General features: G+C 39.0%; 1 protein-coding gene across 2 annotated transcripts in view; it reads right to left on the bottom strand.

Moving 5' to 3' along the window:
- Nucleotides 1–5,577: 5,577 nt before the first annotated feature.
- The window catches only part of spns2 (spinster homolog 2 (Drosophila)), a 74,985-nt gene continuing 67,604 nt past the window's right edge, over nucleotides 5,578–12,958 (bottom strand). For both annotated transcript variants that reach the window (XM_034204102.1, XM_034204101.1), the window contains exon 13: nucleotides 5,578–9,484. Coding sequence is in view for 1 of the 2 variants with exons in the window: in XM_034204101.1 (XP_034059992.1) it covers nucleotides 9,470–9,484 (15 nt within the window). In the remaining variant the exon portion in view is untranslated. The remainder of the gene's footprint in view (nucleotides 9,485–12,958) is intronic.

The following is a 12,958-nucleotide window of genomic DNA, read 5'->3' as shown; positions in this document are numbered from 1 at the left end:
AGCGCTGTGTGAAGGTTACTTAGTTGTTAGCTCGTTGTGTCTTTGTGTAATGACAACAGTTGAGCACGTCCCTGCCTCAAGTCAACCTCTAATGAAGCAAAGAGCTATTCTTGCCTTTTCCCCTCAATTGCACAAACAACCCGAAGAGTCATTTGTATTTCACGATTCTCTTCTCCTTTTAATTCCTCGTGTTGAATCGTGTTGATAGCAATAAAAGAGTGCTACATGGTTCAGTGGATGACTTAGTTAGTCAGTATGTATATTTGTCTTTGCACGATACAGTGTGTACCGAAGTCTCATTTAACCAATCTTTCATCCATGTTTTGATCAAGCAATATGAACACTGTAAACCAAGTAAAAATCTTGGTGTAATAAAACAGCCAGTAGAAAATAGATCCCAGATCTCACATTCACATACAGATGACACTATTTCACATCAAAAAGGTCTGGGAACATGACAAATCTCCCACCAGGTGCAATCGGAGACTTCTGTAATGTTTCCCCTACACTTGCTTAAGTGAAAGTAAATGTGTTTCCTCAGTGTGAAGCAGGTTGGAAAGGTCTGTGGGGGAACAGAGGGAAGGTGAGAGATTCACAGCGGAGATGTGATTCTACAGACTGCAGATACTTCTTATTCATGGTTTTCGACAGAAATATAAATGATCACGTCTAGTTTTCTTCCCCCGACCTCTATGTCATGCTGTGCTGGTAACCGCATTAAGAAGCAGTCCTATTACATGGATTTTTCTTCCTTTCAGGAGAAAACATAAATCAAATATATGACAACTATATTGTCAATAAATAATGGTGTGAGTAATGTTTCTTGACAGATTCTCACTTTAAGTCATTATGTAACTGTGGTTGCCTGTCAACATAAACCTTTTGTTTTCTAATTTTGCAATGAGACGCTGCAAAGACAAGTCAGTTTTGAATGATGAAAGAAACCAATTTAGGTCTTTAATTGAAGCCTTTATATGTTTTTAACCCGCTTACACACATTACCCTTTTGGGGTTGTTCCACCACAGACTATTTGTGATCACTTGGGAGGAAGTTGAACAAGTTTCTAGGCTTTATTACATTATTGGACTGCCAGGATGTTAAGAAGATTGGAAATATTAGGATTCAGAGGTGGTTATGAGGGTGGAAGTGTGTAAATTGGAGGTAAATGTCTCAGTTCAGTATTTACTAATATGAAAACATAACATAATTCTATCCATAAATACAGATTGAAACTTAAAATTGAAATGTCATGATGAAAATGTATTAAATTTGAATGTTCATAAAGCATTGTAAACCAATGTTCAATGTACCATATTCTTTTCTGAGTACATTTCAAAACAACCATCCACTGTTATTCATGATGCACAGCAACATTTAAAAAACGGATGGCCTACACAATGGTGCTTTCTAACCTTGGACAGGCTGACATTTTAAACATTCACATCCACCCACAGCTATTTTTCAACCTCAATGTACCCTGCGTGTTGTACAAAGTTTGTCCTCTGTAAATTTAAGTGGCAAAGTGCAAATGGAAATTCCAATGCTTGCTAGAATGGCTCCCCTTTTCCTGTCTACGCCCCAGTGTTTCCTGCCTGCTGCATGACTAGGTGTGTTGACTTTGAGATTGGAGCGCCCTGACTTCGGGGTACAGATGGGTCTGACTGTGGGAAAGGGTGTGTGTTTCTCCTGGTCATCCACACACCAAACACCAATCCTTCACTTTGAGCTTCCTCTGGCTCCTATGTAATCTCGCTCTCTTCTAACTGAGGGCAAGTCGGATACAATGCTCTGCCTAATTAAAGGTTTCAACCCAACATTTCAAGTCTTCTTTTGTCACAATGGCAGTGTATACTTATCCTTTGTGTTTGAGTAGCCCTGTCATAGACAAGTCCATTAGTGCCATTAGCTGCCATGTGAGGCCCTTTCTGATGAATGCTAGCACACAGCGGGCCTTTGGCTGCGTACTTCCTCACTTCCTGTGAAGGTAAATATTATGTATTTTTCCTCTTCATCCACAGCACGGATGTGTCATGTCTGTGATGTGTCAGTGCGTCTGTAAACCTCTGGGGAATTTAAGATTGCTTTGCAAAGTGAGCCGCACAGAGGCCTGCCTGACTGCACCTGAACAATACAGTAGTTCATTCACTAAATCCGGCCCTCTCTCACTGTGATAAAAATCAAGTCTTTGTAAGCCTCTGCAAAGATGAGGAGAGGCGGGATATAGTATCCAGTTCTCAAAAGTATGTACAAAAAAAAAGTCTATGCATGAATACCTCTGACCTTACTCTTCTTCATTGGGTACATCTGAACAAGTGTAACATCCAGTTCTGACAAATGTATAAGAGTTAGGAACAAATCAATGAATATCAAGAATGCTTGTGGAATAATTGTATTGTACTCATATTTAAACATTATTGAAGGATTTAGCCCTGAAGAGTTTGAAGAGTCTTTTCTCCCTTTGACATTTTTGTGTTTGTATAAATGTATGTATACTGTATGTCTTTTTGTATATTGAATGTGTAAGCACCATCATACATAGTCTACTGACATTTCTTCCTTTTTTAAACTCTCAATCCTTTCTTATTTTTACAATTAAATGTATTTATTTATATTTTTTATTTTCTTAACTTTAATACTTTAATATGTCATTTAAAAAATGTAATAAACACTGCCTAACTGTTCATTAAATCTCGGGAAATAAGAATAATAAGCTGCTAAGGTTGAGATTGTTTCATTTTACGATTACCCCTTATTTCCCTCAAGTAAAGTGATATATCCAGGGGTGTAAATCAAGTTTTACCACAAAATTATTTTATAATGATTCTTTGGACTGATATGTTAATAATGTTATAGATGCCATTGCTCCAACTAGGTTAAAGGAAGTGTCTGTCAAGAAAATATCTCCATGGAGAAAGGCCATGACCGTGAGAACAGAGAAAAGAGAATGTCGAAAAGCTGAACGCAGGTGGCGAAAAACAAATCTCCAGGTTCACTTTGAAATCTATAAAGAGAGACTTGGCCTTTATAATTTGGAATTGAAAAACGCACGACAATCGTTCTTCTCTGACATCATTACCAAAAACAAAAACAACGCACGTGCCTTGTTTGCTACCGTCGACAGACTAACTAACCCCCCAGTGTCAGTCGCCTCTGAATTTCTATCCACCAGGGCGTGCAATGATTTTGCCTCCTTCTTCACTGACAACATTCAGAAATTCAGACAAGCAGTCAGTGCCTCTGCATCAGGAACAGCAAATGTGTTGTCCCTATCTCCACTTAACATCAATTCAGACATCATGACACAATTCCATCAGATTAATGATAAAAACCTAGAGGACATTATTCAACTTCTGAAATCCTCCTCTTGCTGCCTTGATATTATTCCAACAGGATTTTTCAAAGATGTTTTGCCTTGCATGGCCTCAGATCTACTTCATATAGTAAACAAATCTCTTCACTCAGGTATTTTTCCACAGGCCCTGAAAACTGCAGTCATTAAACCGCTCTTAAAAAAGAATAATCTAGATGCTTCAGTAATGAACATTTACAGGCCCATATCAAACCTGCCATTTCTAGGTAAAATCATTGAAAAAGTTGTTTTTCAACAGTTGAGTAATTTCTTGCATTTAAATAACTGTTTCGATGTGTTCCAGTCAGGCTTTCGTCCAAACCACAGCACTGAGACTGCTCTTGTAAAGGTCTTTAATGACATCCACTTAAACACAGACAGTGGCAGAACTTCAGTGTTAGTATTATTAGATCTCAGTGCTGCGTTTGACACTGTTGACCACAGCATATTACTAGACCGACTGGAAAACTGGGTGGGACTTTCGGAAACAGTTCTGAATTGGTTTGAATCCTACTTAAAGGACAGAAACAACTTTGTTTCTATAGGTAAATACACATCTGAGTTGACAAATATGACATGTGGGGTTCCTCAAGGCTCCATCTTGGGGCCTCTTCTCTTTAACATCTACATGCTACCACTGGCTCAGATAATGAAGAACAACAAAATAAGTTACCATAGCTATGCAGATGACACACAAATTTACGTGACAATTTCACCAGGAGACTATGCTCCAATTCAAACACTGAGTAAGTGCATTGAACAAATCAATGACTGGATGTGTCAGAACTTTCTCCAATTAAACAAAGATAAAACTGAGGTAATGGTTTTTGGAGCCAAGTCAGAACGTATAAAAGTTAGCACTGAGCTTCAGTCTGCAATGTTCAAAACAACAGATAAAGCCAGAAATCTAGGTGTAGTCATGGACTCTGACCTGAGTTTCAACAGTCACATTAAAACTGTTACTAAATCAGCCTACTATCACCTAAAGAATATATCTAGGATTAAAAGACTAATGTCACAGCAGGATTTGGAAAAACTTGTCCATGCTTTTATCTTCAGTAGACTCGACTACTGCAATGGTGTCTTCACAGGTCTCACTAAAAAATCTATTAGAAAGCTGCAGCTAATTCAGAACGCTGCTGCTCGAGTCCTCACTAACACTAAGAAAGTGGATCACATCACTCCAGTTCTGAAGTCTTTACACTGGCTTCCTGTGTGTCAAAGAATAGATTTCAAAATACTGCTGCTGGTTTATAAAGCACTGAATGGTTTAGGCCCAAAATACATTTCTGACCTCCTGCTAAATTATGAACCATCCAGATCTCTCAGGTCTTCAGGGACTGGTCAGCTTTCTGTCCCCAGAGTCAGAACTAAACATTGAGAAGCAGCGTTCAGTTATTATGCTCCAAATATCTGGAACAAACTCCCAGAAACCTGCAGGTCCGCTGCAACTCTGACTACTTTTAAATCCAGGCTGAAGACTTTTCTTTTTGTCGCTGCTTTTAATTGAACTATTCATATCTTAGACTGCACTGTAACTTTTATCCATGTACTTTTTTCTTTTAATGTTTAATTGACTGCCATGTATTTTTTTTTCTTTTAATGTTTATTTTATTAGCATTTCTTTTTAATGACTGATTTTAAATGCCATTTTCTTAATCTCTTTCATTTTTTGTAAAGCACTTTGAATTGCCTTGTGTTGAAAAGTGCTATATAAATAAACTTGCCTTGCCTTGCCTTGATATCATAAGTCTGCCATGACACTATTTCAAAGGCCTGTGATTTAACTGTGATGTTTGAAAAATGACACCTCACATTGGACATCAGCAATACCAATGCTACAGAATAAGACATGTGGACGTGATAATTAACAAATATGTTCTTTGAAAAGGATCCATGAGATGAGAATCCATCTGTTTCTGGAATCAAACGTGGGCATATCATATGCACAGCATGTGTAGCATAACTGCATATACCTAAATCCTAAACTCAGTAATGTTACACTGAAGCGGTTCTGTACTGTGAAATTATAATTTGTTCAAACTACCATTGGCTGGACTCATTTTGACTCTAAATTGAAGCAAGCTCTTTATTAAAGTCTCCTAAAATAGATCAGGGGGAAATAGTTAAGTGAGAAATCATTTCTAGTGGAAGACACTACTGGATTTATTTGCATTTGATGAATCCAAGACACATATGAGGAGAAAAAAAAGAGACAACACGGGGGTATGAAGTGATTAAATAGGTTTATTTGATTTACAGACATATACATTTTCTATCAACCCCCCGAGGGAGCCTCACAGTTCAGTTCTAGAATAATATCCTTTGATTTTTCTACACATCCCTTGTAATGACTTGCTCTAAAAATAAAAAATAACCTCTGTTTTCTGCTCAATATCAGAAATAGGTTTCTTTATACACGATTCTTGTATGACAAGAAATAGCACATTCTCAATACATCACTTCAGTGATTATTAACATAGAATTACTCAATAAAACGGACTTATACTCCTAAAGGATTGGTGCTAACTGAACTAAAATTTGGCAAAGTGAAACTCAATTCATGACCCATCTGACCAGAGCCAACGTCCCTTCTCATGATGACGATATGTCAGTACTAGCTGTACTGTGAGCATGAAGAGACAGACCTGTGTTAGAGGCCGTGGAGTTGATGCTAGGCTATGGTTCAAATAAATCCCTGAACATTAAGTGTGCAAAATGGATGATCAGTTGAAAACATTTACAAGAGATACAAAAATGAATGCAAAAAAGTATTGCACCCTAAACATGAGACCGATATGTTGTCCTAAATGCATCACATCGCAGTTCCTTTTGTGTGTAATATGCATGAGATGTCCAATTCATGATCACAGTAAACAGGAGGAATCTTAGTGATGTAAAAAGGTATTGTGTTGTTTCATTGTGATACAAAAGGATGAACAAACAGGCATTTCTAAACCCAATGACATACAACGTGTAATATACTCAAACCTTAAATTCCCTTTATAGATTATTCTTCATTATGGTAACAAACAAATAAATACATTGCATCCAAGCCATCATTTACAATATATTAAAGTTGCTGCGTGATATATATCTCTATTGTAGTTATTTAAAAAGAAAAACTAATTTGGTAACATTAACAAAAAATCAACAAAAGGAAGGTAAGAAGCTTAGTTCATTAGGAAGGTTGGACAGAATCACATTCAGAAAGCTCCACACAGTTGGAGAGAAGCTAAAGCTAATGATCTGGCAACAAGGACACAGCCCACACAGCACCCCGCACACAGCCGGTGAGTCATGCTCACACATCAATGCTACACAAAACACCTCAACGTTTCCCTTTTATTCCTCCGCTAAGGTCATTCCATCCTCTTCCTTCTGTGTTTTTCTTGGACGTCTGCAAAGTGCTTTTTTCTTCCCTTTATGCGCCAGTTTTAAAACCTTTGACTCCATTAGTGGCTTCAAGGTTTCTATTAAATTGTATCCACCAGGTAATGAACAACAAAATGATTCTTCAGGGTAGCTTCTAATGAGCCTTCTGCCTACATCTTTGTATATACAAGCAACTAACAATAGCAGAAATGTTTCTCCTTTGTAATGTTTAGCATTAAACTCGCATTATTACAAATATGATGCAAATAGTGTAATTAATCAGGGATGAAAACTAAATTCTATCGATTGTGTACTGATTCTTATGTCATAAGATGTCATTCTCACTCCCTATACTTGTCAAATAGGGCAGCCTGCCAGTGGTACTACGGATCCTTCAAGCCTCGTTTTTACAGATGCAGGGCTGCCTCTATTGGCCATGGTTATAATGACGGATTTAGAGGGGGATGTTAAGTACAGTAGGCCTATATAGCAAAATAAAGTTTTGAGAGGGTAAGGCTGGACGGTCAACTTAAGACTTTCAGGAGTTAGCGGTTTGTGTTCCTTGTGAAATTAATGTTAACTTAATTAAAGTTAACAAATGGACTCAACTGCCATCACGCACGCAAGTAGTAACGCAACATAATTCAATGAATTTACTCACATAACGTAAGGTAATCTAATGTAACGCACTCAATAATTAACGTAATGTAGCAAAGGCCAACGTATCGTTGCATAACGTAGCATTTGGTAGCGTAATGCAACGCAACGCAATGCAATGGAGCGCAATTTATTCCAACAAAACTGAATTTATCTAAACATAATTTAAACTACTGAAACCTAACGGTACTTAATGACAGACTCTCTACTCTCTTGGAGTACCCTGCATGTTGAACAATTATGCTAAAGGTCTAGTAGGCCAGTGCGTTAAAAAGTGTCGCCATGGGCCCTAACAGAGCTGCTGTATTTGACGAGTTGGGAGTGAGAACATGTTGCTGGTGCAGGTATTCAAGTTGACTCTGTTTTCACCTTCTGCATTGACATAGCTGAGGACATGATGGTCTGGTTTCATAGGGGATTCCTTTCTTATCCGCTATCTACGATAAGAGCTCGCCATCAGTCTAACCTGGGCCTGAAGGATTTCATCTTCCTGTCTGGGATTTTTATGTCTCTCAGTAATAATTTGATGACCGTGGCTCCAGCTCTTCTCAAAGGTCCTTTCTTTTGATCGTGGAATGGGATATCTACAATTGCGAGGGGGAAAGGTCTCTTTCCACAATGCTTGGTATTGTAACCAGGGTAGATTGGACTGGAATCCATCATTAAAAGCCACTCCGTCTCTGTGTGGGTGATGTGTCCAGAAATTCAAAACCAACCATCAGAGAGCTCTCTTTAAAGAGAAAACCAAGCTCACTGATAAGGCAGTGTGGATAAAAGGTTGGCTCCTTCAAAAAAGGTTTGTATTGCTTCTAATGCACACATAAAAACACATCTGTGTTTCTCCTTAAAAGTCAAACGAGTAGCATTTCATTTACTTTTGGGAAAAGCATGTACATTATAAATTATAAAATATAGAGTCCAGTGTCTGTTTAATCGCCACGATTGCATCATGGTCCTTCTGAAACAATCATAGGCAGTAACCTCCAGTTTCAAATCCAACATCACACAGGAAAAATAAAAATCACAAGAAAACTTGTGAAAAAAAAGATGTGCAGAAATCTGTCATCTCTGGCACCGGTGGTACGTCTGGCACCGTCTACTCTGATGTAAGTGCTAAAAATAAAAACACATGTAGGGGTCAAAGGAAACAGCTGCTGATAGGAACGCTCCAATTTTTAAGGCTGATTCACTGACCTTTAGACAGTTTTTGGCTCTGGGTGTGACTGCTATATTTACATGCACAGCTATGATTTTGATCGATTATGAGAATACTGCATTTATCGTGTAAACACGGTAGTTTATGTTGGTAATACTGCCATGAAGATGTGCAGAATGATCTGACTTTTGGAGCTCTTTTGATCGGTTGAAAATCCATTTGAGAATTATTATCTTGCAGCTTCTTTAAATAATTTAAATTTGAAAGCTTCTGTGTTTACAGGCTCCGAGCAATGGGCAGAATTAAGTGTTGATTATTTGTATTTGAGCAGAGGAGACACCAATGGAGCTTTATGACAGCAGTAAACAACTGCTTCTACTGTCTAGCAAATAAAAACGGCTACTTAATTATAGTGTGCATGTAAACATAGTCAGTGATGAAGTCATGAGGGTTGTTGGTGGTCAGTGCAATGTCTGAAGGAATGTATGACGCTATGGCACTTGGTGCAGATTGACAGCCGATGAGACAGACAGTTACAAAGAGAGAGAGACAGGGCAGGTTCATGGTCAGCATTCAGTAGTATGGCATCGGGAGTCGGAGGGGTCACTGAGGGAGATACGCCACCCCACCTCCTCCCTGGAAGGTTCAGTGGATCCTCGCAGAGGTGAGGAGGACACCAGCTGTCGGGTGCCGGCTTTAGCGCATCGCTGTGCGTCGTCTCACCGACCTGTGATTTAGAGGCGTTTCAAGGAGGGGCAAGACGCTCCCTTGTTCCAGTTCTGAGCAGCCTCTGTGGGGAAAAGGTAGAGCAGCAGGAGCCAATAGGAGGAGGAGGATGATTATGGAGGCGGTGAAGAGAAGATGGAGGTGAATTAAAGAAGTGGATCAGCTCCCCTCGCGTTATCTCCATTTTGTCATCCTTGGTTGCTCCTCATATGGCAGTCACCTAAACGAGAGAGGAAGAGAAAGGGGAGAAGAGTTCGGTTAGAGGACGTCATCACCACAGGCCATTTTCATGTAATTAATGTTGAGGTCAGAGCTCTGGGGCCATCTGTTAGGACCTTCCTGATAACGCCTGCACACCAGGACCAGCCTGTGACCTAAATATTTACCAACACATAACAGTTTGTTTAATGCAGCCTAAACCCCCCCCCCCTCCCCTCCACACACACACCCCAATCTGTACAGCAGCCAGCTATAAGCCACAGTTACACACAGATGCTGCCTCTCCAGATTGCAGCTTTACATTAGATGTTCCTGTGTATATCCCTCACAGTGTACATATCATGTATACTGCTTCTAATTATACACAAAGAGAAAACATGTTTTTGAGGCTTTCAGTAAATACAGACTGCATAAATTGCCTTGTATAAAATATGTTAAACACACTGTATGACCAACCATCTTGGAAATGTTTGCTTAACTAATCTATGATGTAAAAGTGGTATTGTACAGTATGCCAGAGGTTGAATAATATATATGAATACAGCAATGTAACAATACTCTATTCCAAGTAAGACTCCTGCATTCAAAATCTTACTCCAGCAAAGCTACAAATGTGTTATTGGCAAAATGCTGAATATCTGTTTATGGTCTTATATTATTGTAGAGTAAATTCTTAGATCATCAGTTTTTCTGCAAGAAAAATATGTTGATTTTATCTTTATAAAATTAAAATACATAGTTATGTATCTATAGGTGTCAAATAGTATTATTAATGGTGTAAAAAGCACATTACTTGATTGTAGTGGAGAATAAATATAAGGTACAACAAGGGAATGAAGTAAAGTACTTCAGCATTTGCACTAAGCTATTTTCACCAATTCAGTTTGGCTCTTTTTCGAAAGATGTATTGTTTTACATACTCTCTATCACAGGAAAGAAAAGGAAACATTTATTTAAACAGAGCAACATTAATTAACAGTTTTGCTATGCTGTTTTCACTTGCACTGTGCTCACTTGCAGTTCATATCCGAAAATAATAAGCACAGAAATCCTGATATGGACCGACTTGTGTTATTACTATCATCATCATCTATTAATGTCAATTACCTTGACTTAAGATATTCTCCAGCTGCATAAATACACAAATTGCACATATGAGGGGAAATTGTGGCACCGCAGGGGAAAATCACACTCCAGTTTTTGTAGCATTAAGCGATCAGGTGGACACGTTGTGATCTCTTGTGTCCCGTTGTTTGTTTGCGGTCTGTCATTACGGTGCCCTGGATGCTCCAGTGCACAAGCTACTACTGCTGCTACAATAGGATTAGTGCAGGGAGCTCGGGAAAGTGATGTTCCAAGCTAGTGTCTCATACTCTCACACACACATCCACACACCCCTGAGACACTGCTGTGTTCCAGAAACACAACAGCCTCACAGCATACAAACAAGAGTAATAGCTTCAACAGGAGGATTGTGTTTTGCTTCTGTTGATGCACATCCAAAACTCTCTGTAATGAACTGTTTCCCTCAATGATTAGTGTCAGTTGTTGCCGTAAACTGGGAATTATTGAAGAGCCAAACTTGAAAGGAAATTGCTCAGATGCCAGTATGACATAGGGATAATTAAAGCTGTGAATGCTTTGATACAGTATGTGCGGGATTAGCCTGCCTCCTCACAGCTTCACTATTACTGTGCTGCTTCTCAAGCAAAGGGGAGGTCTGATGGGTCTGGCAACTAAATAGAGGGTAATGTAACACACTTGTGATGGTTTCTGGATGGGAGGATGCCATTGCCATCTATCTCTCTGGCTTTTCATTCTAGAGTGGAGAAAACAGTGATGTTTGATTGGATTTTTGCAACAACTAAAAAATGTATTGTGAAACGGAAATCTAAGAGGATAGCACTTTGCTCAAAGTGTTCCTCAAAACAAGTAAACATACAATCAATGGAAATTACAACATAAACCTCCCTTAAAAGTGCACCATCATAGTTGAACTAACTTTTATTTGCAATATTGCCTTTTTATGGCTTTGTTAATATGCAGGGTTATGTTTTCTAAGGAGATCCCAGTATAGAAAAATGGGCTTGCTATTTTGTCATTTCATTATATTCTGGGGGCCTTTTGCAAATTGGATATGGTGATGATTTATTTTTAAATGTCAATCTGTTTATGTAAGAGAAAGATCTAAGGCTTGAAAGTATTTCTCAATGCATTGGAAGCTCTACAGGTCTACAGGTCTACAGCCTGGCTGCACATTCTGAGTATGTGTGTGTGTGTGTGTGTGTGTGTGTGTGTGTGTGTGTGTGTGTGTGTGTGTGTGTGTGCGTGTGCGTGCGTGCGTGCGTGGTCTGTGGTCACTGCCCTACCCGGCACCATGAACCCGTTCTGCTGACAGAGGACTCGGAGCTGTTGTTGAACGATAAGAGGGCGAAGAAGGAAAGTATGTGCCTGCAGCTGAATAAACACTTTGACAGTAAAAGTTTGGACAGCTTTGACTTAATCAGAGTTTGGCCTTGTGATGCGAGTTTCCTCCCAGATTAATACAGATTTTAGATACTGAATAAATGAGTGTGAAGCTCTGCTGACAGATCTCACGCTGATCTTTTGACAGCCCCCCAGCTCGGGGATGTCCTCTAGTTATCATGTAGTGTGGGGTGAATCTGGTCAGCGGAGGCCGATTCCTCCTGCAGAGGAAGTTAATTGGATCTCAGTGTATCTGATCTCCGTTTGGGATTGCATCTCCGGAGATTAATAGCTTGCGATGTATAACAGCTTAGGCGATTAATGCTTCTCCTCATCCTCATTAATTCAGTGCTCGTGTCTATTCTCTCTCCTCCTCTAAATTCATCACCTCACTTCCTGTCAGAGCCGAACAATTTTTCCGTAATCTGAATTGTCTTCTTAATCTTTCAAGTGGTGGACCAAGTACTAGCAATGTAATCATATCAGTGAATTCAGCACAGTCAATGTACATATACTAGTTGAAAAAGTTACCCTCTAAGTTAAAGTAACAATATCCCAGTGTAGAAATACTATGTTACAAGGGAATGTCCTGCGTTCAAAGAAAAAAAGTACAAAAGTACTTGCATCAAAATAAACTTTAAGTACCAAAAGTAAATGTTAATATTCTTCCCAATGGTGTATTTTATATAATTGAATCATAATTACTGATGCATTAATGTGTTCATCATTTTTTACTACATTTAGCTGTTGGGGAGTTTTCACCATGGGATAAAAAGTGGAGTAGTAGTGAATAATTTAAGCTGATTTTAAGTACAAATTAGCAGGAAATGTACGATCAAGTACCTAAAAATAATACTTAAGTACAGTACTTGAGAAGATGTACTACGCTACTGTCCACTACTGGAACTACCTCAGCACTTCTTCTTCCACCTCCCCTCTTTTCCACTCTTTTCCTAATTGAGCTGCATGCTGTACCTCTGGGGACAGCGGTCAGAGTGAGTGTGAAGAC

The sequence above is a fragment of the Gymnodraco acuticeps genome, unplaced genomic scaffold, assembly GCF_902827175.1.
Source record: "Gymnodraco acuticeps unplaced genomic scaffold, fGymAcu1.1, whole genome shotgun sequence".
Lineage (NCBI taxonomy): Eukaryota > Metazoa > Chordata > Actinopteri > Perciformes > Bathydraconidae > Gymnodraco > Gymnodraco acuticeps.
Note: the sequence above shows the minus strand (reverse complement) of the source record. Positions and strands in the feature narration are given on the sequence as shown.